General features: G+C 48.8%; 3 protein-coding genes and 1 long non-coding RNA gene across 4 annotated transcripts; 3 read left to right on the forward strand and 1 right to left on the reverse strand.

Annotated features, from left to right (window-relative positions):
* Positions 1–1,431: 1,431 nt before the first annotated feature.
* On the reverse strand, positions 1,432–20,341 carry LOC118970812 (uncharacterized). Its single transcript, XR_005058958.2, has 4 exons — positions 20,139–20,341; positions 17,709–17,804; positions 17,185–17,311; positions 1,432–4,057 (listed from the first exon to the last, which is right to left on the reverse strand). It is a non-coding gene; the product is annotated as an uncharacterized lncRNA (long non-coding RNA).
* CCL19 (C-C motif chemokine ligand 19) lies at positions 4,425–6,168 on the forward strand. Its single transcript, XM_017657567.3, has 4 exons — positions 4,425–4,672; positions 5,387–5,513; positions 5,726–5,819; positions 5,910–6,168. Exons 1-4 carry the CDS (start codon positions 4,612–4,614, stop codon positions 5,922–5,924), a joined length of 297 nt encoding a protein of 98 aa, XP_017513056.1. The 5' UTR covers positions 4,425–4,611; the 3' UTR covers positions 5,925–6,168.
* Positions 19,950–20,983, forward strand: LOC108395358 (uncharacterized). The gene is made up of 4 exons (XM_037009854.2): positions 19,950–20,029; positions 20,318–20,385; positions 20,631–20,690; positions 20,820–20,983. Exons 2-4 carry the CDS (start codon positions 20,339–20,341, stop codon positions 20,974–20,976), a joined length of 264 nt encoding a protein of 87 aa, XP_036865749.1. The 5' UTR covers positions 19,950–20,029; positions 20,318–20,338; the 3' UTR covers positions 20,977–20,983.
* On the forward strand, positions 20,984–24,375 carry CCL27 (C-C motif chemokine ligand 27). Its single transcript, XM_017657544.2, is given in 5 exon segments — positions 20,984–23,814; positions 23,914–23,968; positions 23,970–24,044; positions 24,229–24,278; positions 24,281–24,375. Coding segments are annotated over 5 exon segments (342 nt in total). The 5' UTR covers positions 20,984–23,747.
* Positions 24,376–24,427: the final 52 nt, after the last annotated feature.

The following is a 24,427-nucleotide window of genomic DNA, read 5'->3' on the forward strand; positions in this document are numbered from 1 at the left end:
AGGGCATCTCCCATCCTCATCGCCTGCCTACTAAGGACGCCACTAGAGTGCTTTTCAAAGAAGCTGGGGTTCCCCTCACCAGTACCTTTCTTACTGCCTTGGAGAAGGAAGTTTCTTTCAGGGCCCTTCAGAGGGGTCCCATCTGCGGTTGCACATAATAGGTGCATTCCAACAGTCCCATCTCTCTAACCTTCCCACTCCTTTCTCCACTTTGCTTCTCAAAGTACAGTCTGAGGACCAGTACCATCAACATCACTTAGAAATTTGTTAGAAATGCAACATCTTGGGCTTGATCCCTTCTGATCTACTGAATCGGCATCTACATTAAGACCCCAGGCAAATCATATGCACGTAAAAGTTTAGGGAGCCATGTTCTACAGTATGTCAGTGAGGTTGTAGCATCTTGACTTCACTGATCCTAGCCCACTGTTGAGTCCATTCTTCCAGTAAAATCCAACAGACTATTAACACCACTCCCTGGTGCTCAGCTAATACAGTAATGCCCAAACCCTGGATGAGGGCACCTATATCAATAAATTTGTCCTCACTGGTCCCCAGGATCCTCCCAGTATAGTTGACAAGTTCCTGCAACTCCTTTGGCATATGTGCTCTTGTTCTTAAAGCACATCTTGTAATTCCTGTCTAGGCAAGGTTAGAATCCAACTCTCACTCTGGGCCTGAAGATAATGAGGAGTGATCAGAATGGGTCCTGAAGAGAAAATGCATGCCCTTTGCCAGGGAGGTATTACAAACTAGAAGCTAGAGGGCAAGGTATCCTCAGTAATGCAGTCCTTCATGTCAAGCCTTTCAGAGGACACACAGGGCAGGGAAAAGTGGAGAATAGATGGGAGTAGGACAACAGGGAATAATCAGAACCTCCATAAGCAGAAGGATGGATAGATTCATGGTGTGGATAAAATGAGAGTTCCTGGGGCCAGGATTCTCACCTGGCCCTGGTTGACTAGTTCGCTGCACACCTGTGGGCAATACATGGCTGTCGACTCTATATAAGAGCTCCGCCCAGTGCTCTGGGTGACACGGTGGCAGGACTGCAAGGCTGCAGGAGAGCAAAGGCTGGAGTGGTGGCAGTGCTGAGGATAGAGGCCCAGAGGACAGCTGTGTGGGATGGCTGTGTGAACAGAGGGGCTCGGAGGATGGCTGTGAGGACAGTAGGGCCCAGAGGCAGAGACCGGCTTGCTGCATGCAGACTTGCTCTGAGTGAATGGGATTTTAGTGACTGACCTGCCACCTGGAAATAAAGATGGATATAACCCCTTCACCCCAAGAACATTTTGCTGTCATTTTCTTTGGTCTCATTGAATCCATAGTGAATTTGCCTGGGGCTGAAACCCATTGGCAAGACACATGGAAAGATGAGTAGATAGATGAATTGATGTACATCTTAATGAAAGGATTAAATAGTAATAATGGTTACTGTTTAGTAGTTGGTTTATTTAATGAATGTTTATAATGCATCAGGCTGTAAACTAAGGGCTTTACTCAGAGTACCTCATTTGATCATAAGAGGCACATCTATTACCATTCCTAGTTTATGGATAAGGATACTAAGCCACGGATGCTGGATAACTTGCACATCCCACAGCTAGCAAATGGTGGAATCGGAACCCCAACCTAGGCATGCTATCTATAGTGTCTCCCTCCTCTGCACTGTTCATTGATCAATGGGCGGTTGGCAGCCAGGCAGTGTGATATAGTGATAAAGAATGTAAACCTCAGAGCAAAAAACACCTAAGTTCAAGACACTAGCTGTGTGGCCGTGTGCTCTGAGCATCATGTTCCTTATGCGTTAAACAGAGGTGATAATAAGATAATAAAAACTATTTCATAATTTTGTTGGGGAAGTGAAGCAAATAGTGATGAAGTCCTTGATACAGAGTTTAGCACAAAGTAAATAATCAAAAATACTATTACTGTTAATCAAGACAATTTGGTACTGGCACAAGAACAGAGCCACAGACCAGTGGAACAGAATAGAGACTCCAAACATTAATCCAAACATATATAGTCAATGAATATATGATAAAGGAGCTATGGACATACAATGGGGAATTGACAGCCTCTTCAACAGCTGGTGTTGGAAAAACTGGACAGCTACATGTAAGAGAATGAAACTGGATCATTGTCTAACCCCATACACAAAAGTAAATTCAAAATGGATCAAAGACCTGAATGTAAGCCATGAAACCATAAAACTCTTTAAAAAAACATAGGCAAAAATCTCTTGGACATAATGATGAGCAACTTCTTCATGAACATATCTCCCCAGGCAAGGGGAACAAAAGCAAAAATGAACAAGTGGGACTATATCAAGCTGAAAAGCTTCTGTACAGCAAAGGACACCATCAATAGAACAAAAAGGCATCCTACAGTATGGGAGAATATATTCATAAATGACAGATCCAATAAAGGGTTGACATCCAAAACATATAAAGAGCTCATATACCTCAACAAGCAAAAAGTGAACAATCCAATTAAAAAATGGGCAGAGCTGAACAGACAGTTCTTCAAACAAAAAATTCAGATGGCCAACAGACACATAAAAAGATCCTCCACATCGCTAGTCATCAGAGAAATGCAAATTAAACCACAATGAGATATCACCTCACACCAGTAAGGATCGCCACCATCCAAAAGACAAATAACAACAAATGTTGGCGAGGTTGTGAAGAAAGGGGAACCCTCCTACACTGCTGGTGGGAATGTAAATTAATTCAACCATTGTGGAAAGCGGTATGGAGGTTCCTCAAAAAGCTCAAAATAGAAATGCCATTTGACCCAGGAATCCCACTTCTAGGAATTTACCCAGAGAATGCAGCAGCCCAATTTGAAAAAGACAGATGCACCCCTATGTTTATCGCAGCACTATTTACAATAGCCAAGAAATGGAAGCAACCTAAGTGTCCATCAGTAGATGAATGGATAAAGAAGATGTGGTACATATACACAATGGAATATTATTCAGCCATAAGAAGAAAACAAATCCTACCATTTGCAACAACATGGATGGAGCTAGAGGGTATTATGCTCAGTGAAATAAGCCAGACAGAGAAAGACAAGTGCCAAATGATTTCACTCATCTGTGGAGTATAAGAACAAAGGAAAAACTGAAGGAACAAAACAGCAGCAGAATCACAGAACCCAAGAATGGACTAACAGTTACCAAAGGGAAAGGGACTGGGGAGGTTGGATGGGAAGGGAGGGATAAGGGGGTGGGGAGAAGAAAGGGGGCCTTACAATTAGTATGTATAATGTGTGTGTGGGAGGCACGGGGAGGGCTGTGCAACACAGAGAAGACAACTAATGACTTTACAGCATCTCACTACACTGATGGACAGTGACTAATGGGGTATGTGGGGGGGGACTTGGTAAAGGGGAGAGTCTGGTAAACATAATGTTCCTCATGTAATGATACCAAAAAAAATACTATTACTGTTATTATTATTAATGGATGGAAAGAAAGATAAGTCAGAAACTTATGGGGGAATATCCACCCCACCTTCCAGAAGAGTGTCCAGGTCTCATGGGGGTGGGGGTGTTGAATGGGAGTCCCACATATTAATTCCCCTTTTGACACCTTTTCTGGTCTACCTCTGGTCTTATATGGATGGGAAATAACTTCTCCCCTCCCCCACATGTCAATTCCTTGAAATTTGGGGATTTGTCTGAATATGAGCTGGCCAGCCCCTCTCCTTAGAAATCCCCTCTTGGTTCCCAGGATTGAGAGGAGGGGAAAGATGAAGGGCTTTCCAGGCCAGGCTCCTTCCAGCTGTTCCTTTGACCAGGTGTTGGGCATATGAACATGGTAAATAGAGAAAGGGGCAGTGTTTGTTGAGCCAGGAGGTTGAATCCCAGAGGTCTGAGACTGGCACAGGGTGCTGGGCCTCCTTCCTAGGAACGTTCCCTTTCAGCTCTGCTTGTCCCAAGGGAGTGACTGGTTCCCAGATGATCAAAAGCAGGCACTGTGATGACCTGGGAGACTCCCCCAGGCTCCCGGTTGTTCTGAGGGCACCAGGGGTCTTCTTCCCCACCACCTGCACTGGAAAGAAGAGAAGAGGGTGAGGTTGAAGGATAAAGCTAGGGGGGGCTCCTTCACTCTGGCCCCCCATCCTGACCATCACCGTTGAAGGCCAGCCCTCTGGCTGATACAAATGCCCCCAGTGAGGTGACAGTGCAGACCCTCTCTCTGGAGCTGACTTCTCAAGGTCCCTTTCTCTTGGCCAGACTGCAGACTGCTTAGATTCTCAGAGCCAAAGCCAAGGAAAGCAGAAGGGGGAGCTGCTAAGGGAGGAGAGGGAGAGCAGGGTCAAGTTTGGTCAGAAAGAGGGGGGCAGGGGAATCCACAGAATAGATGTGGAGGGGAATTTCTGAGCAGAGAAAGAGAAAGTCCTGGGCCATAAATAGGAGGCAGTTACAGCCTCACACAGGCTTCCACACTCATTCTTTCAGGCCCACTCAGGCCCCACAGGACGCCTCTGGGCTTCCCATTGCGCCCTCCCACTCCCAGCCGAGTCTCAGCCTCACAGCCTCCGGCACAAGCCCAGAGTCGCTGACGCTCACACACGTGCTGTCAGTCGGCCTCTGCCATCCTCCATGGCGTCCCACGCTGCCACACTCCTGACCCTCAGCCTGCTGATTCTCTGGACCTCCCCTGGTAAGGCTGAGGGGAGGCTTTGGGTGGGAGCAGTGCAGGGGGTAACTATCTAGATCTTAGACCACTTGGTGCTGGACAGGAGGGACACCACAAGTAAGTCTCCATGTCTTAGTGAATCTGGGGGTTCCCCATGCTCTGCATGTGCCTGTGGGTGTGGGTGTAACTGGGCCTCTGAATTCCAGTGTTTCTGTCCCTTGGTGTATCCCAGTGCCTGTGGCTGCCCCTCTCTCTCGGGTACTATTTCCTGCTGCCTCAGTTTCCCAGGCAAAGGAGAGAACAGTGTATGTTAGCTGAAGGTGGGGAGAATGGCAGACATTGAGGCAGGACACTGAGCAACACTCAAAATATTTGGCAATTCAGAAGTCCTCTAACCCCAGCATCCTGCTATCCCACCTCCCCTGTCCATCATGCTGTGACCAGCATTAGCTCTTCATTTGTGGGGAAGTTGAGAGGTCCTGGGAGAGAGGTTGGGGCAATCAGAGTGGCAGGAAAGTATCTGTGGGGCTCAGGGCAGTGGTCATTTACCAAACAGCTCCGCAGTACTTCAATACACTTGGCAACCAGTCCCCGTGTATTGATGCATACTGGCTGAAAACCAGGTCTAGCAGCCTCCACACACACAGGTGTCCTTGATCCCAGTTAGGGCTGTGCCCCCCACCCATCTCCAGGGTCCCTGTGTCCTGCCACTGCCTTCTTCCCCTACTCCTACCCCAGCTCTGGGTGGTACCAATGACACGGAAGACTGCTGCCTGACTGTGAAGCAGCGCCCTATCCCTGGGAACATCGTGCAAGCCTTTCGCTACCTCCTCCTCAAGGATGGCTGCAGAGTACCTGCTGTTGTGTGAGTTATGGGAGAAGCATGTCTAACCTCTTCTCCCCCATCAGCTGCTGCTGATACCCCAACTTATCCCTCTTCTCCTTGCCAAGACCAACCCCTTCAAGGAAGTCCCTGAAACAGGTCCACAGATATGGCCCCCAGCCTCTGGCCCTCACACCAGGGCCTTCCAGGCAGCTGAGTTTCAAGGCTCCTTTCTCTCTGACCTCTGACTCCAGGTTCACCACTGTGAGAGGTCGCCAGCTCTGTGCACCCCCAGACCAGCCCTGGGTGGCCCGCATCATTCGGAGACTGCAGAAGGCCTCTGCAAAGGCAAGCCCAACCCTCCCCAGCCCTGCCTCCTCCCTCCAAGGCCCTGCCCAAGACCCCCACCCATGACCTTGCCTCTCCTTTCTCCCCCAGAACAAGCGCAGTTAGCCCATGACAGCCTCAGAGGGAACCCTATGACTGAGGGAAGGGATGTGCATCACCACAGCCCTGGGGAGCCAAGGACCAGAAGGGAAGACAAGGCCTCCTGCTCCTCTGCACTGGACCTGGCCCAGCCAGAGCAGGGCCTGGAGTGTCAGTGTGAGCATGAGCATGAGTGAGCATGGGTGTGGCAGGAGCACAGCTTCTCCACACGGACTGCAGTACTTCCAATAAAGTCCAACTGGCACCCACAGATCTGTTTGTCTGCTGTCTGTCCAGGAGGATCAAGATAGGGAGGGGGAGATGAAATGGCAGGATCTACTTCCATCCTGCAGCTTGAGCACCACCCTCATGGACCGCCCCCTGACACCCTGTGTCCTCAGGACCTGCTCCCACAATCTGCACCCCAGTTCTTGTCTCCTCGCAGCCCTATCCACGGTTCAGCAATGCTAAACCTGAGTGAGCGAGTCAGTTCCCTGAATAAGTCAAACTCATTGCTCCCAGTCTTTGCTCTGAAAGGCAGGTGTTCCCAGTATTCAAGCATCCAGGTGTCTCAGAGATTGGGTGTCACTGGGGGGAAGGGAGCTGTGGGAACCAGCTCTCCGGCCGGGCGGGGGAAGAACAGGAGACCCAGCTTTACTGCCTGGGTGGAAGGCATCCAGCCAGCCACGGCATTCCTTCCCCTGCAACACTCTTCTTTCTCTTCTTCCGAAGGTCTTCTCTGATTCCACGCTGGGTTAGGTGGCCTCCTTCCCTCCCAGTCTCCCAGGGTCCCCTGCACCTCCCCTTGCAGCACTCATCCCACTGAGTTACAACTGCTACTCTATCAGCTTTCCTGGACGTGGATTGTGTCTACTTAGGTTTCCACTGTTACCCTTATGTCCAGCACACCGCTTGACACAAGGTAGTCACTCAATAAATATTTGTCTAGAGAATGAATAAATATGCAAGGAAAGGCTCAGCAGCCAGTGGTGAGGGCCCATCTGTTCATATAGAATCTGACCTCCAGGCCAGCCCTCCTCTCTTGCTCTGTGTATCCGGGCTATCATGGGGCCGACCTCCTCAGGGATCCTGACAGACAAACCTTAGAACCAGAGGGCAGAGCAGGAGAGGGCGCAGGAGAGAGCAGGAGAGGGTGGAAGGAGCAGCCAGGGAGCTAGGGAGATTCAGCAAGGAGGAACCCCACCCCACCCCGCAGCCACCCACATGGGTGCCAGGGCCAAGGCAACATGGAGACCAAGGGAGTAATAGGGAAAGAGCCTCAGCTCGGGAGACGAAAGCCCTGCTCTCGGGAGCACTGAATTCCTTGTCCTTGGGAAGTCTCCTGGGGAAGCTGGCTGACGCTCCTGGCTATGGCCTCTAAAGGCCTGTCCCACTGGGAGCAGCAAGTATGTGCCATTGGGGTTGGATGGCTAGGACGCTGGACTCAGCATCCTCGCCTAGGAAAAGAGCCTTCATCATACTAGATATGCCTCATCTGGTAACAAAACCGAGCCTGGGCAGGCCTGGGAAGGGGAGCAGCAGAGAAGAAGTTGTGCCAGCCCCTCCTCACTGAGCTGACAGCATGGCAACTTCTTCCTCTCCTTTGCACCTAGAAGTAATTATTCAAAACTTCAGATATCCCAGGACTTGGAGTCACAGGGAGTGGGTGGGATGAGGATAGTTTCCAAGAACAATGCTATCTGGGAAGTTCAGCTGTGCTCCTAGGGGAATCCATTCAGGCGCCCATGCATCCATCCATCTAGCTTTCCTTGCATCCATTCATCCATCCACCCACCTGTCCATCCATTAATCCACCCATTAAGTCAGTCAACCATGGAATTCCAGAGGTCCCAGCTGTGGACACTCTTTGGACCCTGTATCTTGTACACCAACAGACAGAGGACAAACACAGGGGTAAGGGAGCACACTGCCTCAAATCCTTCTCGGTTCCCAGTGAAGCAGAGGAGAGGTCAGCCGGCCATGGAGGTGGCCACAAACCCTCCCTCTGGACTCTTGGGGGAATACCCAGATACCGAGGTGTGTGTGTGTGTGTATGAGCCCTGAGGAAGGTGTTACTGGGACAGAGGCCCTGAACACCATGTCCCTGACACTGCCACTGGAGGGGTTCAGGAACAAATCCTGAGCTCAACACCCAGCCCCAATTCCACAGTCCTGTTTGTGTCCTGCCCTGTGGAACTCCAGTCATGTCCTTTCCTCATCCCCCCCAATCCAAGGCCTTAGTTCTCCCACCTGTCAGGTGTGGGTAAGGGGGATTTAACTTAAGAGTCCCTCCAAAGACTTCGCTCATGAATCTTTGGGTCTCAGGCTAAATCCCAGCGTTCACTCAGACTCCCCCAAGTCCTGCACATACAGAAATGTCCCTATTCCCTGAGGCCCTGGGGACCACCCCTTGGGAACAAAGAGGAAGTTGAGGCTCAGGAAGAGAGAAAATAATCCAGGAGCTAGTGAAGGGGCTTGGAGTGAACAGCCCCCTGCTGGACTCTGGAGGCCTCAGGAATGAAGAATTTTGAGGAAGCTGAAGGGAAGCACACAGAGTACAGCAGGGAGCAGGCAGCAACCCCACCACCCTCCTCCAGCCAGTGCCTTTCATCCCAGCTTTCCCCCTCCCTCTTCTTCTCTCCACCAACCCCTCCTGGTCACTGGATTTTACCTCCTTACTTTCCTGCCAGTTACATGAGGGCTTGACCCAGCAATCTGTAACTTGTCCCGACCCGCTCAAACATTCTCAGCACTGAGACTTCATCTAGTCAACACCTACTCCGTTTCACCGATTCACTGATGAGTGCTGTGTCTTTATTTATCCTGAGTTCTGGTGGGCCAGAAGCCCATCTGCCTACCTGACAATAGTGAAGCTGCCAGCTCTCTGGGGTGGCATGGGCTTCTAGCCCCCGACCAGTACCCTGAGGCCTCACTGCCTGCCTCTAGGTAGACACCTTCCTCTCTAGGCACATGGCACCCACTCCAGGTTTAAGGCCAGCAGCTGAGTGGTACCTCCCTACCCCAAAGCCTGTGGTCCCAACAGCCAGCATCTCCCTAAAGGGACCTGACATTCCTGCTCAGAGACCTTCCATCTTTCCTGTCCTATTGATAAGAGTTCCCAAGGGAAGGGACAGGCCTGTCCATCTATCTCCATTGCCAACCTTGCTCTGCACAGAAGCTGGCATAGAGCAAGCCTCAGTACACATTTGTTTAACAAAAAATGGAATCGAACATGGCCCTTTCCCATGATGCCCCCCCACCACTCACACCTGGAGCACATCCAGTTCTTGAGATACTGGGGCTGTCCCCACTGTGTGGGTAAGCATTTGGTCAGAGCCAGCCCCATACGGTTTTGATCATATTTTCATCATCTCATGTTGAATTTCTCGGTAAGTCCTCACCCCCTACCCCCCTTCTCAGGCCTCCGGGAAACTCAGAAACAGCCAGAAAACCTTGGAAATAACTCTCACAAAGGAGCAGGACTCCCAAGCGGGGAGTTTCCTTCAATAGCCCCTGTGTGGGAATAAGCAAACATTTCTCTGTTCAAACAGCTTCCTCCATGGCCCCTGAGACTGTCACATGGAAGGACATGGCTGTGTGGCATCCTACTCACTGCTAGCTCTGGGCACTGCTCTGGATCATCCTTACACTGCAGCTGAGGGAACCGAGGTGCAGAGGTTAAGCATTTCGCCCAGGACGGACAGCTATTAAAGTGGCAGAGCTGGGGGGGCCTAGCTGGGTAGTTTGGCTCCAAAATCTGCACTTTTAGCTATTACACATACTACTTCTATGAGCTGACTCCCTCCGAAGTAAAAATACAGCAGAGCCAGGTCTGAGGAATAGCCCCTCAGGGAATAGGTAAAGCCTTTACTTCGGGGTGCTGTGTGCCAGGGTGCAAGCTGAGTCCTTTATGGGCATTCTATTATTGCATCCTCCAACAACACTATGAGATGGAGATTACTAGTACAATTCCATATATGAGGAAATTGAGACACAGAGAGACAGAGTGACTCCCAAGTCCACTCAACTAGTGAGTGGCACAGCAAAGCTTTTAGCCCAGATCTGTCTCACTGGTAGTACTTAAACTGAAGGCTGAGGGCTGGGATGTCCAGCCTGGCTTGCCAGGCCTGGCTTGTCAGGAAGAACCAGGAAAAACAAAAGGAAAAGCTGGAGGCCTCATGCAGGAGCCCAGCACTTGAGCCCAGACACAGAGATGCCCCATGGGGGCCTTCTAAAGCCTCAGTTCAAGGCCCCACCCCACAAATATTAGGCGCTCAGCTTGCCAGACTCCACTTCTGAAATCACAGCCACAGCTGCCCCTGGAAAATGGACATCACTTCTGCCACCACTCCTACCACCAATGGATTCTCCATTAACCCTACTCCTTTGCATCATTGCTAGCTTCCTATTCACAGTCCTTGGAAGGTGCTTCTGATTGCCAAACTTAAGTCATGTGCCCAAGTCCTAACTGCAAAGGGGGCTTTGAAAATTAGTGTGATCTTTGGGAAGTCTATGATGGAAGGCAAGCTCTATTGGTAACTAAGACTAATATAGTAGGAATTCCTCAAACATACAAAGGCATTAAGGTTGTGGGTAGTGAAAAAAATGATAAATACCTCTACTATCCACCCTATAGCTATCCAACATCAACATACATCCTTTTTCCCAAACCTTAGACTTCTTAGAAATTTAATGGTATTACCCAGCATAATATCACTTTTGCTTATACAACCAAAAATTCACCTCTCCCCAAAGAAAAACTGTCCAGAGCCTCAGCAATTACCATATCTGTCTTAGTCATCTTGGGCTGCTACAATAGAATACCATAGGCTGAGTGGCTTAAATGACAGAAATTTATTTTCTCACCCTTCTAGAAGTTAGAAGTTCAAGATCAAGGTGCCAGCATGGTGGGTTTCTAGTGAGAGCTCGCTACCTAGCATACAGCTGGCCAACTTCTCACTGTGTCCTCCCATGTCAGAGGCAAAAATCTCTCTCCCTCTTCTTATAAGGCCACAGTCCCATCAGATTAGAGCCCTACCCATATAACCTCATTTAACCTAAATTACTTCCCAAAGACCCTATCTCCAGATACAGCCATTTTGAGGTTAGGGCCTCAACATATAAATTCTGGGGGTACACGGTTCAGTCCATAGCAAAACCTAATTTTAAATCAGGCTGATGTCCATTTCTCCTCTAGTTTGGTTGTAGTCTCATCTCTCAATTCTATAACACCTGGAAACCACTATCAGCAAACCTGATTGGTAAGGATAGGCTAGGTTATGAAGGCTTAACACAACAAAATTTTATTCTCCATGCACACCAAGCCTACTGCGGGTCTGGTCGGTCTCTGGTACTCCACGTGGTAGCTCAGCATCTCAGGCAGCGTTGATCTTTTGGCATACTCCTTCAACTCAGCACATGTTCCCATGATCACTCCAGCCATAGAATACAGCAAGGAGAACCCTTGCTAAAATGCTTCTATCCACAAATGGCACATACTATTTCTGTACACATTTCATTGACCAAAGTGGGTCACACAGCCATGCCTAACTTTAAGTGAGTGACTACCAGACCCCACCAAAAAAGAAAACTACAGACCAATATCCCTGATGAACGTAGATGCAAAAATACTCAACAAAATATTAGCAAACCGAATTCAAAAATACATCAAAAGGATCATACACTATGACCAAGTGGGATTCATCCCAGGGATGCAAGGATGGTACAACATTCGAAAATTCATCAACATCATCCACCACATCAACAAAAAGAAAGACAAAAACCACATGATCATCTCCATAGACGCTGAAAAAGCATTCGACAAAATTCAACATGCATTCATGATAAAAACTCTCAACAAAATGGGTATAGAGGGCAAGTACCTCAACATAATAAAGGCCATATATGATAAACCCACAGCCAACATCATACTGAACAGCGAGAAGCTGAAAGCTTTTCCTCTGCGATCGGGAACAAGACAGGGATGCCCACTCTCCCCAATGTTATTCAACATAGTACTGGAGGTCCTAGCCACGGCAATCAGACAAAACAAAGAAATACAAGGAATCCAGACTGGTAAAGAAGAAGTCAAATTGTCACTATTCGCAGATGACATGATATTGTACATAAAAAACCCTAAAGACTCCACTCCAAAACTACTCGAACTAATATCGGAATTCAGCAATGTTGCAGGACACAAAATTAACACACAGAAATCTGTGGCTTTCCTATACACTAACAATGAACTAATAGAAAGAGAAATCAGGAAAACAATTCCATTCACAATAGCATCAAAAAGAATAAAATACCTAGTAGTAAATCTAACCAAGGAAGTGAAAGACCTATACCCTGAAAACTATAAGACACTCTTAAGATAAATTAAAGAGGTCACTAACAAATGGAAACTCATCCCACACTCCTGGCTAGGAAGAATTAATATCGTCAAAGTGGCCATCCTGCCCAAAACAATATACAGATTTGATGCAATTCCTATCAAATTACCAACAGCATTCTTCAATGAACTGGAACAAATAGTTCAAAAATTCATATGGAACTGCCAAAGACCCCGAATAGCCAAAGCAATCCTGAGAAGGAAGAATAAAGTGGGGGGGGAATCTCGCTCCCCAACTTCAAGCTCTACTACAAAGTCACAGTAATCAAGACAATTTGGTACTGGCACAAGAACAGAGCCACAGACCAATGGAACAGAACAGAGACTCCAAACATTAACCCAAACATATATGGTCAACTAATATTCAATAAAGGGGCCATGGACATACAATGGGGAAATGACAGTCTCTTCAACAGATGGTGCTGGCAAAACTGGACAGCTACATGTAAGAGAATGAAACTGGATCACTGTCTAACCCCACACACAAAAGTAAATTTGAAATGGATCAAAGACTTGAGTGTAAGTCATGAAACCATAAAACTCTTAGAAAAAAACAAGCAAAAATCTCTTAGACATAAACATGAGTGACCTCTTCTTGAACATATCTCTCCGGGCAAGGGAAACAAAAGCAAAAATGAACAAGTGGGACTATATCAAGCTGAAAAGCTTCTGTACAGCAAAGGACACCATCAATAGAACGAAAAGGTATCCTACAGTATGGGAGAATATATTCATAAATGACAGATCCAATGAAGGGTTGACATCCAATATATATAAAGAGCTCACACACCTCAACAAACATATAATCCAATTAAAAAATGGGCAGAGGAGCTGAATAGACAGTTCTCTAAAGAAATTCAGATGGCCAACAGACACATGAAAAGATGCTCCACATCGCTTGTCATCAGAGAAATGCAAATTAAAACTACAATGAGATATCACCTCACACCAGTAAGCAACACTATCATCCAAAAGACAAACAACAACAAATGTTGGCGAAGTTGTGGAAAAAGGGGAACCCTCCTACACTGCTGGTGGGAATGTAAATTAGTTCAACCATTGTGGAAAGTAGTATGGAGGTTCCTCAAAATGCTCAAAATAGAAATACCATTTGACCCAGGAATTCCACTTTCAGGAATTTACCCCAAGAATGCAGCACTCCAGTTTGAAAAAGACAGATGCACCCCTATGTTTATCGCTGCAGTATTTACAATAGCTAAGATATGGAAGCAACATAAATGTCCATCAGTAGATGAATGGATAAAGAAGATGTGATACATATACACAATGGAATATTACTCAGCTATAAGAAAAAAACAAATCCTACCATTTGCAACAACATGGATGGAGCTAGAGGGTATTATGCTCAGTGAAATAAGCCAGGCAGAGAAAGACAAGTACCAAATGATTTCACTCATATGTGGAGTATAAGAACAAAAGAAAACTGAAGGAACAAAACAGCAGCAGACTCATAGAACCCAAGAATGGACTAACAGTTACCAAAGGGAAAGGGACTGGGGAGGATGGGTGGGAAGGGAGGGATAAGGGTGGGAAAAAAGAAAGAGAGCATTACGATTAACATGTATAGTGTGGGGGGGGCACGGGGAGGGCTGTGCAACACAGAGAAGACAAGTAGTGATTTTACAGTATCATACTATGTTGATGGACAGTGACTGTGAATGGGTATGTGGGGGGGACTTGGTGAAGGGGGGAGCCTAGTAAACATAATGTCCTTCATGTAATTGTAGATTAATGATACCAAAATAAAACTAATAAAAAAAAAGTGAGTGACTACCAGAAGTAAAACAGAATCTTGGTTAGTAGGAAGTAGTAGTAATATCACCACAACAACCTATATTCAAGAACAGAATAAGGGAGGATGAAAGAAAAGGGGAGTCAGTTAAAGAAATAGGGACATTTCACAACCAGGAAGGAAATATGGACAAAAGCTATAGTCAGTAGATCTTAAACTTGTCCTGGGGCTCAACTAGCATTTATTACTTCCTTCTTATACTAAATTTCTGTTGCTGTGTAACAAATCACCACAACTTTAGTGTGGCAAAAACAACCTGTTATTTCTTATCTTACAGTTCCTATAGGTCAAGACTCCAGGTCCATGTTAACTGGGTCCACTGCTCAGGGTCTCACCAGGCTGAACTCAGGTGTCAGCCAGGGCTGCAATCTCATCTTAGGCTCAGAGTCTTCTTCCAAACTCACTGGGTATTGGCAGTTGTGGTTGTAGGACTAAGGCCATGAGTTCCCAGAAACTGCCTACCACTTCCTGCTACACAGCCCTTTCCACAAGATGGAAGTTTCCTTCTTCGGGAACAACATGAGAGCATCTGCCGCTACTTATTTCTTATCTCTACACATTTTTTAAAGGGCTCACCTGCTTAGGTCAGGTCTATCCAGGGTAATCTCCCTTATGACTAATTCAAAATCAACTGATCAGGGACCTTAATTACATCTGCAAAATACCCTCTTTTTTGCCATATAGCATAACCCAATCAATGAGTGATATTGCATCACATTCACAGCTCAAGAGGTCAAGGGGATCCCCTCAAAGCAAGCTTATTATAAAGGGCAAGCACACCAACGGGCAGGAATATCAGAATTCTGTTTACCACCCTTTCTCTTTAATTCAATTCCCTCTGCCTCCAACTAACACTTCAGTTGGTTGACATTATATGCCTGCTAAGGAACCCAAACCTTCACACATTAAGAATAATAGCCTCCAGGGGCCCTGCCTGATTAAAGTTATAGGGGTCTTCCATTACCTTTGACTACTAGGCATGGCATCATCAAGAGGTGCCACAAGTCCCCCAGGGATTACCTACCACACACACACACAAAGCCTCCATCACCACTTACCCTTCCCCTCCTTCACCCACATTGGAATTAAACACAGTCTCTCCTCTAAGCTTTTGTGCTTGCTGTTCATTCTACCTGGAATGTTCTCCCTCCTGCCTCACCCATCCTCAAGGGTCTGCAGAGTTCCCTCCTTTGCCTTCCCTCTGACACCCCAGGACTCCTCATCTCCAGCCACATAGGTCCTCTTCTGCTTTGGGCTCGGGGGCCTTTATCTTTTGCACTTCTCCCAAGAAAGCTTAGCCCAGGCCAGGGCCCAGGAACCCTGGGGCCCAGATAGGCCCAAATTGCAGGAAATGAAGGAGAGGGGGTGTTCAGGAAACCTGGCAGTGGCAATACTTCTAGCTCCAAAGGGCACGAAGCAGGGAGGGGAATGTCCTATTGCTCAAGACTTCCATCCATTATGGATATCCTGTCACCTCTGGAAGTCCTGTGCAATGTTCTACCCATACTCTGGGACTCAAGAGCCAAGCTCTGCCGCCCTGGCTGGGCTGGAACCCTCTGGATATGGACCAAGGGTATGGAGAAAAATGCAGGGTGAAGCAGACCCTTCCCAGGATCAGGGACTTTCAGGAGCTGAGTCATCTGATTTCTCCCTCATTTCCAACTCCTTTCTGCAACAGGACAGCCCAGCCTCCTTAGGCCAGAACCCTCCTCCCCACCTTCCACAGGCCAGGAGCCACATATCCCATTTTCTGTATACACTAGGCGCCCTCTGCAGGTCCCATGAGGTTCAGCACCCAGGCCAGGAGCCCTATAATCCCTTTTCCCTACACGCTGGATGCCCCGCTGCAGGACCCATGAGGTTGACAGCTACAAAGGGATAGTTTGCACAAACAGCCAGAACACACGCCTACACACAAATGCACAAGTCCCATCACCCTCACCCACATACATATACCCATACTCCTACACACAGAGGAATATAGCCAATCACACAGCCAACCACTCACATAAAGAACACACCACAGACATTTAAGCACATAATCACAATATGGACAGAAGGGCACATCAAACAAACATGATTACATATACACAGTCATGGGCACATAGATACACACGGACAGTCTTTCTCCCAGAGAGGAGTATTTGTTTAGAAGACATAGGGCTGAAAAACCACCTGGGGAACAGGATGTATCCTGAGTGGTGAACTTAATAAAAGAGTGTGGCGAAACTGCTTCCTGATACTGGTGACACATGGTAAGTGATGAATGAGAAACAGAGATGAACCTAACCTTCACTGAGTGCCCATCCTGAGTCAGGCACACGTACTACTTTACAAGATATATATTATGCCTATTTTACAGATGAGGAAACTGTCACCTGTCCCCCCTCATCTGTCCAAGGACATAAAGCCAGATTCAAACACAAGAGTTTGAGTATAAAAATCGTCTTGTTTCCACGAGATTAGTAATGGTAAACGCAAAGCCTACATGCTCCCTCTCCTTACTTATGTTCCCAACGCTATTGATCCAGACCAGGGACTGGCAAAACATGGCCCCTGCTAACTGTTTTCGTAAATAAGGTTTTATTGGAATGCAACCAGGCCTGTTCATTTACATACTGTCTATGGCTGCTTGGGGCTCCCGCAGCAAAGCTGAGTAGTCACTACAGAGACCATATGGCCAGCAAAACCTTAAAGATTTACTACTATCTGGACATTTACAGAAAAATTCTGTCAACCCTTGATCCAAACCGGGCCTCAGAATTGGAGTTGGCAAATGAGACAAGGTATATTCCTTTGGTGTCCTAGCATTAGAGGATGGTCAGATAAATATATGAATGGGATGGATGGATGGATAGACGGACAGACATATATAGGTAGGAGATCAGAGTTTTGCTTCAAAAAGGACAATTCTGCCATTTATAAGCTGGGAAACCTTGGGAAAATGTAATTTTTCTGGGTCTTAGGCTCCTTATCTGTAAAATGGAGATAATAAAACAGTACTCATCATTCAAGGCTCTTTCCATTGCAAATGACAAAATTCAACTTAAAGTAACATAAGCAAAAAGCTAAATTTTTCTTACCTCATAACTAGATCCACTACGAAAATTTAGTCTGCTTCAGCTCTGGTTGGACCTGGGGCTCAAATGATGTTATCTCCATCTCTTAACTTGACTTCTCTCCAATTCTTTTTGTGTGGGGACCTCATTCCTGTTAGAGAAGGTGCTTTTCTAACAGCAGAAAATATGGCCACCGCAAGCCTCAGGTCTAAATTTTTAGAGTAAGTGACCTAAAACAGATGCCCTCTGTCTCCTAACATCGTATCTCAGGAAAACCTCTGATTAACAGTGCTTGTAACACACATTCAGTTCTTCAGTATATCACAGTGGCAGGGAATGGGCCACCTCAGAGCACTGCAGCTGACAGACCCACAAAGACCACATGAAGTGGGAGAGGAGTTCCCTAAAGGAACCATGCAAAGAAGTACAGGAAAGGGTTTGTATGAATGAAAGCATAGCTCATAGCACTCCATAGATCTGTCATGAGACAAAGGATTTAAAGCATAAAGTATGGTACCTGGCACTTAAGTATCAGCAAATATTATTACCGTAACGGATAGATGAATAATGTCCATCTATCCATCCTCCACTGCCGCCTACACTGCATCACTCCTTTTCTCAGCATGCTGATTTGCTGGTCTACCCTGGAAAGGGGAAGGGGTAAAATGGTAAGGTGAGGGGCATAGCAGGGATCAGGAAGTCTGTGAGGGAGACTTGTGAGTACAGGTCAACACCCAAGTATGAGTGTGTCTGTGAACCTGAAAGTGTACATGTGCCCAGTGGGTGTGCCCCTGTGATTATGTATCCCTGTGCACTGTGGGGCTCCCTGGGTTCTGTGTATATTCTCATGCAATCTATACATTGCCTGTGTGCAGCAGGTGGGCCTGTGTCTAGAGGCTTTTCTCTAGAAACTCTGTCCCCTCTAGCCTGGGTGTCCAGAGGAAGAAGAGGACAGTGCATGGGGGTGAGGGTGGAAAGGTATTACACTAAAGCTATGGCAATGGACACAGGTGTCCTGAATTCCAGTCAGGGCTGCAGCCTTCTCACGGACGGTTCCTCAAGCCCTAAGGCTAACACCCACCTGCCAGCTCTAAGTGCTACCAACAGCTCTGAGGACTGTGTCTCTTGGTGAACCAACACCCAATTCCTGGGAACATTTTTGGTGCCTTTTTGTTCCTATCTCTTTTCAAGGACAGCTGCACAGTACTGCTGTCCTTTGAGTGAGGGATAGAGAATAACCAGTCTTTCCCTCTCCCAGTCACCTCCATCACCTGGGCCTCCATTCACCGTCTCACTTCCCTTCTTTTTGCTGAGCCCTTCCCCACAAGGAAGCCTCCAAAACAGATTCACAGATGTGGCCTCCAGCCTCTGGCCCTCACACCAGGGCCTTCCAGGAAGCTATGTTCAAGGGCTGCTCCATTCTCCCTGACTCCAGGTTCACTGCACTAAAGAGCTGCCAGCTCTGTACACCCCCAGACCAGCCCTGTATGGACTGCTTCATCAGATACTGCAGAAGACCACTGCAAGGGCAAGCCCAACCCTCCCCATCCCTGCCTCCTCCCTCCAAGGCCCTGCCCAAGACCCCCACCCATGACCTTGCCTCTCCTTCCTACCCAAGAACAAGAGCAGTTAGCCCATGACAGCCCCAGAAGGAGCCCTATGTCTGAGGGAAGGGATGTGAATCACCACAGCCCTGGGGAGCCAAGGACTGGGCCTCCTGCATCTCACACTGTGAGTGTGAGCAAGGTGAGTGTGGCAAGTGAGCAAGGTGAGTGTGGCAAGAGCACAGCTTCTCCATACCCAGACTGCAGTGTTTCCAGTAAAGCTCAGACTGGACTGGCATCCAGGGATCTGTCCCCTGCTGTTCGGGACCCAGGCAGGGAAAGACAGGTATGAGAGGGAGAAAGAGGGTGTGGTGGGGGAGAGACTAAGTGTATAAATTCTCCACAAGTCAGCCTGGGGGAACTTTCACTTCATCCATTTCTGGTCACTTTCTTCCTACAGTCTATCTACAAGGCCCCCTTCCTTCCTCCCCAGACCAAATAGGGGAGCTATTTCCCATCTCCCACACTGGGGTAATTGCTCTTTCTAGGCTCCACCCCAGTACTCTACTGTCCCCTGCTAGGTTTGTTGAAATAATCTAATTGTCTCTTTCAATTCCATTTCCAATTCAGATGATAAACTCTCTGAGGGTGGAGACTGCACCTTCCTTCTTTACTGCTATATCCCCATGCCCAGCACAGTGCTTAGCACTTAGTGGACACTCAATAAGTATTTGTTGAATGACTGTAGGAACAAAAATCACAGGAAGTCTCAGCTCAGAGGAAGGGCTATAACCATTAAGGCCATTAAGTGACTTAGCCAAGACTTCTCAGCCAACAAGCATTTCCATAGCCTGACCTGTCTAGCCTGGGCCCTCTCTGGAGACATATTCCTCCTCAGCCCAAGGTCATTCAAGTGGAATGGGGCAGAAAAGAAACACAATCAGCAGGGCAGAAGCCAAGGAGAGGGGGAGAAGGAATTGGGAAAGCTACTGGTCAGCAACCCAAAGCTCTTTTCTTGCTTCCTGATGCTGAGGTCTCTATCTTCCACAGCGGAGCTGTGTAAAAGAGACTCCTGTGCCCCTCGTGTAAGTCATAAACCTTGGCCCACCCCGTTAGTGATAGACCCTGGCTTCCCCTCCTAGTGTGACATTTTTCTTGACTCCGCCTTCTCTGAAGAAATCATGACTCCGCCCCTTCCGGGTAATAGGCCAGCCCCGCCCCCGGCGTGTGACGGAGTCCCTGTGACCTAATGTAACGGTTTGTTTCCGGGGTGGAGCCAAGGAGGGCGGGAGTTTAGGCTGCGCCGACCCCTCAGCCCCCTCCAGGTGACCCCAGCCCCCAAAAAACCTCACCGGGGCCCCAAATATCCTACCCCATGACCGCAAAGGCTTTCGCCCCGACCCCAAAATGCCCCAGACCCCCGAGGTAGCCTACCTCCTAATCTCTTAACGTCTAGTGTCCCCCAAATCTTCAATCACACCCTGTCGGATGTGGCAATGAGGCTTCCCGGGGCCACCTGCCTCCGATAACCTGAGAATAAGTCAGACTGGTCCTGACAATGACAAGGGGACCAGGGACTGGGGAATATTTGATTCAATCATGCTCCTCCCCAGGAGCCGTTCGGAGCCCGGGACATGTCGGGATTGAGGAGATACGAGGTGGCGCTGGAGGCGGAGGAGGAGTGAGTGGAGGCGGGCTTCTGCGGAGGAGGAACCTAGCCGCTCGGGGGTGGGGGGAGGGCACGAGTTCTCTGAGGGCGGGGGGAGCTGGAGGGGTAGGGCCCCTGAGGGAGGGGGCGTGGGCTACGAAGGGGACCGCCTCCAAGGGGTGGGGCTGAGCGGGCGAGAGACGGGCGGGGCGCTCGGCTGGCGGAGTCTGTGGGGTCAGCCCCGCCCTGTCCGGCCTGGCTCTGCCTTGTTTCTGCAGGATCTACTGGGGCTGCTTCTACTTTTTCCCCTGGTTGCGCATGTGGCGGAGGGAGCGGAGGTGAGGGAGCTGCGACCCCCCGGACCTGCCCCGGGCATGTACGAGGCTCGGACTCGGAGGATGGATTGGGGTGGGGGAGAATCTGGGAATCCCCTCCCAGCCTCAGGCCTCTGTCGGGTCGCTCCACAGCTCGGCGCACCCCCGGGAGCAGAAGCTGGAGCCTCTGCGAGGCCTGATGAGCTGTTTATCAAGCGGCCTGGGCCCTGCTCCCCAGCGTTCAGGTCGCAGCCTCCCCTGCCGCACACCTGCCGCCACTACCCAGCCAGCCGGTGCATTAAAGATTTAAACCCGAAGCCACCGTGCTGCCCTCCTGACTGCCGCCTCTGTCGCCATTCCAGCTGGGAGCCCCTCCACGCCGGCTGTTTCCTTACGGACAGTTACTCCGCCCAGATAGTGTGTGCTCTTACATACCAGGTCCCTGCTATTCCTAAGGGTTCCTCATCAGTGTCAGGCCTCCAGTTACTCTCAGTGACTGCCCTCCCATTGCTGTGAATAGTCTAAAAGTTCTGGCCTGGACTTCCTCCTAACCTTATTCCCACATTGTGTTATGTACTCTCAACCCCAGCTCTGCTACCACCTTCCTCCTAGCCAGGACTTTGCCAAGTATCTGAAGAATTTTTTCCTGGGAGCAGATCTGAAATATTTTAAGCCCAAAGTTGTAGAAAGTAGGCTGTGAGAGGAGGAGAAGATTTGTAAAAGCTGCCTCCCTCAGCTTGCCACAGGGAAGTGAGTTGCTACTGTTGGAGGTCTTTCTGTCAGTTAATACCCCAACTTCTGGCTCCTCCAGTATGATCCCAGGCTTCGTATGGATTCCAGCATCAACCCACCTAGCAGTTCTTGCTACCTCCCTAGGAGAACCCAAGGGCCACTGCTTCCTGCCACCCCTTTCTGTCTTGTCACCTAGGCGACCTCAGACCCACTAGCTCCTAAAGTGCTAAAGGTCAGGGACTCCTAAAGGGCCTGCTTTCAGCTTGGGATTGGCCCAAGCACTGGAAAAGGCACCAGAGGATTCAGTTACATAGATAGCCCAGTTTTGTGGGCGGGGACAAAGCTAACTTTGAGCCTGAGGCTACCCCTGCCACAGCAGGTTATGGCTAGGGAGAAGACTTGGCCCTATTTTGGGAGAAGCCAAAGGGGAAAGAGGGGCACATACCCGGAAGAAATCGTTTCTTGCCTTCCCAGGTCTTTAGACTGATTGGTACAGGAAAGACCACAAAATGTGTGGTGGATAGCCGATGATGGAGAAAACCTGTGGTAAGACGATGACACCTCAATGGCTGCGCACAAGTTGTGGAGCACAAGTCCAGACTGGAGGGTGGGGGAGAGACCCTAAGGACTAGAAGTTCAAGATGAATGACCTCTAGGCCACTTTCAGGAATGGACTAGGCTCTTCAGCCATTTCCTCACACGATGAAATGAACCTTCCTCACATGAAGAACACTGTCAAAGGTGGAATGCCCTGTTCAGACCTGGACCTGCCCCTCACCAGGACATGTCAGAATTCCTGAGTATCCACAAGACATATTCCAGAGGAGGACTTTCAAGCCTCACCCTGGACCAGAGGGAGGAGCAGCTTGTGCTGTTCAGCCTGGCTGGGGGACTAGTCCCTACCATCAGAGCTAATGGTCCCTCCTGATTGTTGCAACCACCCTGCAGCAGAAAGAGATGCCCAGGGAAGGTGTGAATCCCTATCCCAGTAGAAGGTCTGTCCCATAAAGGGTAGCTGGCCACAGAAGGCACCTCTGCAACAACCAGATAAAGGCTGCATTACTGGGTTTTGACTCCGTTTATGTTTCAAACACTAAACAGGACTTCAGGGTTGAAATCCCTAGACTGGGAGTGGGAAATTCTTCAAGGTGCCAGGGGCACTAAACTCAGCAGCTTGTTGCCACTCCTTCCTGGAAAGGAGAGGAGGAGTTTTTGCCCTGGGCAAAAGGGGTAAGAGGAGTGAAGGTTGGATATGGGATTAGGAGAGAAGGGACAGGAAGAAGATGGGAGGTTGAGGCTTCAGCAAGAGAATGAGATACAGAGGGTTGTTGACAGGGGTATTACTGGCCCTGGGTGGGGAGGGGACATTTCCTCCAGGCCCATGGTGGAGAGAGGCTGCAATTTGAATAGAACAAAAGAGGTAAATTGAGCTCTTGAGTCTGATGTCTCAATAAGCCAGGAACTGAGTCTGGGAACCCCAGATCAATGCTGGCAAGCAGGCATTTCTGGGACAGAACTAGGCATAAACAGGAAGATAAGATATCTTGGGTCTTTTACCTGTTTGACACCAGCAACTGATACCAAAGAACTTTCACCTTCCTTATCCACCCCATCTTTCCTCCCTGTCCCATCTTGCTGGGGAAAGTGGTTCCCACCTCAGCATCCCCAATGCACCCCAATACCATCAAAAAGGGCCTCCTCCAAGCTTCTCGCTCTGATTGTGACTGGCTCCAGCCAAGACTCCTCAGCCAGAGGGACCTGCTTCTAGGACCTACTCCCATCAATTTCTCCTGATTAAGACAGGCAGGCTCCATCAGGCAGGAAGTGAGGAGGGGAAAATAAAGGCAAATTGTTGCTGGCTGCCCCCTGTTCCCACCCCACCAACAACTTCCCCATCAGAATTTGTGTACTAGTGTGATTGTGTGATAGGATAATTGTGAAAACCCAACTGTGGGGGTGGAACTTTGAGTATCACTGGAGCTCTATGATTCTGCCTATAGCTGTTTGTCCAGGTGAAGCTAATGGAGTGAGGCGTAACTGAGTGTTTAGCTATGGGAATGTGAGTGTGAATGTCCATCACTGGCTGCTACTGTGGATCTCTGACTGCCCTGAGTCATGTGCTGTCAGCCCACATCATGCACTACCCCTCCTAGCTTCTCTGCCCAGGGCTCAGGAGCCCATAGGAAATGACAGAAGAGGAAGGGGTCTGTGCCAAGTAGGGCCCAGGAATGTCACGGGATTAGCAGTATTTTCACCTGCCTCTGACTCACCTGGTACCCCAGGTAAAAGGCACCCATATAAAAGTAGGGGAGGAAGAGGAGAGAGAAGGAAGTATCTCGGCTGAGCAGCATGAAGGGAACCTCACCTACCAGCAGCCTCCTGCTGCTATTGTTGCTGAGCCCAGACCCTGGAGCAGGTGAGTGCCTGGGAGTCTAGAAGACCAGAGGTCTGGATCAATGGAGCAGAGGGAAATGAACCCAGGAAGTCCATCCTACATGGAGCTGTTGTCCCCTAGCATTGCTACTGCCGCCCAGCACTACCTGCTGTACTCAGCTCTGCAGAAAGCCACTAAGACAGCATGCTGAGGAAGGTCATCCAGGCGGAACTGCAGGAGGCTAATGGGGACTGTCACCTCCAGGCTTTTGTGTGAGCTCTGCCCCTGCCCCAATACCCCTGACTTTAGTCCTACCCACTAATGCTGATCCCAACTCCAGCCCCAATTGCCAATTGTGATGCTGACTCAGGTTTTCACCTGGGCTTTGCCTCTAACCCCTGGACCCTAAGCTCATTCACAAGCTATGACCATTGCTTTGGATCTTTCTCTTCCCAGGCTTCACCTGTCTCAATGCAATATCTGCATCCAACCCCAGAACCACAGCCTGCTTCGTGGTTTAAGCGCTGAGGGAAAAGGTTCCAGGGTACTCTGCCCAACCTGAATTGGGGGCTGACAGAGAAAATGGACCTGGGCTCCCAGTAGCTAAATAAAGTGCCATTGGATAATAGTCTATGACTGTGGTCTCCAACTTTTA

Source organism: Manis javanica, chromosome 2, assembly GCF_040802235.1.
Source record: "Manis javanica isolate MJ-LG chromosome 2, MJ_LKY, whole genome shotgun sequence".
Classification (NCBI taxonomy): domain Eukaryota; kingdom Metazoa; phylum Chordata; class Mammalia; order Pholidota; family Manidae; genus Manis; species Manis javanica.

Excerpts from the sequence above, each read along its gene's own strand:
- CCL19 (XM_017657567.3), top strand. The coding sequence starts at position 4,612 with ATGGCGTCCCACGCTGCCACACTCCTGACCCTCAGCCTGCTGATTCTC. Across the intron at positions 4,673-5,386 it reads GATTCTCTGGACCTCCCCTG|CTCTGGGTGGTACCAATGAC; the intron begins GTAAGGCTGAGG and ends CTCCTACCCCAG. Across the intron at positions 5,514-5,725 it reads TGCAGAGTACCTGCTGTTGT|GTTCACCACTGTGAGAGGTC; the intron begins GTGAGTTATGGG and ends CTCTGACTCCAG.
- LOC108395358 (XM_037009854.2), top strand. The coding sequence starts at position 20,339 with ATGTCGGGATTGAGGAGATACGAGGTGGCGCTGGAGGCGGAGGAGGA. Across the intron at positions 20,386-20,630 it reads GCGCTGGAGGCGGAGGAGGA|GATCTACTGGGGCTGCTTCT; the intron begins GTGAGTGGAGGC and ends TTGTTTCTGCAG. Across the intron at positions 20,691-20,819 it reads ATGTGGCGGAGGGAGCGGAG|CTCGGCGCACCCCCGGGAGC; the intron begins GTGAGGGAGCTG and ends GTCGCTCCACAG.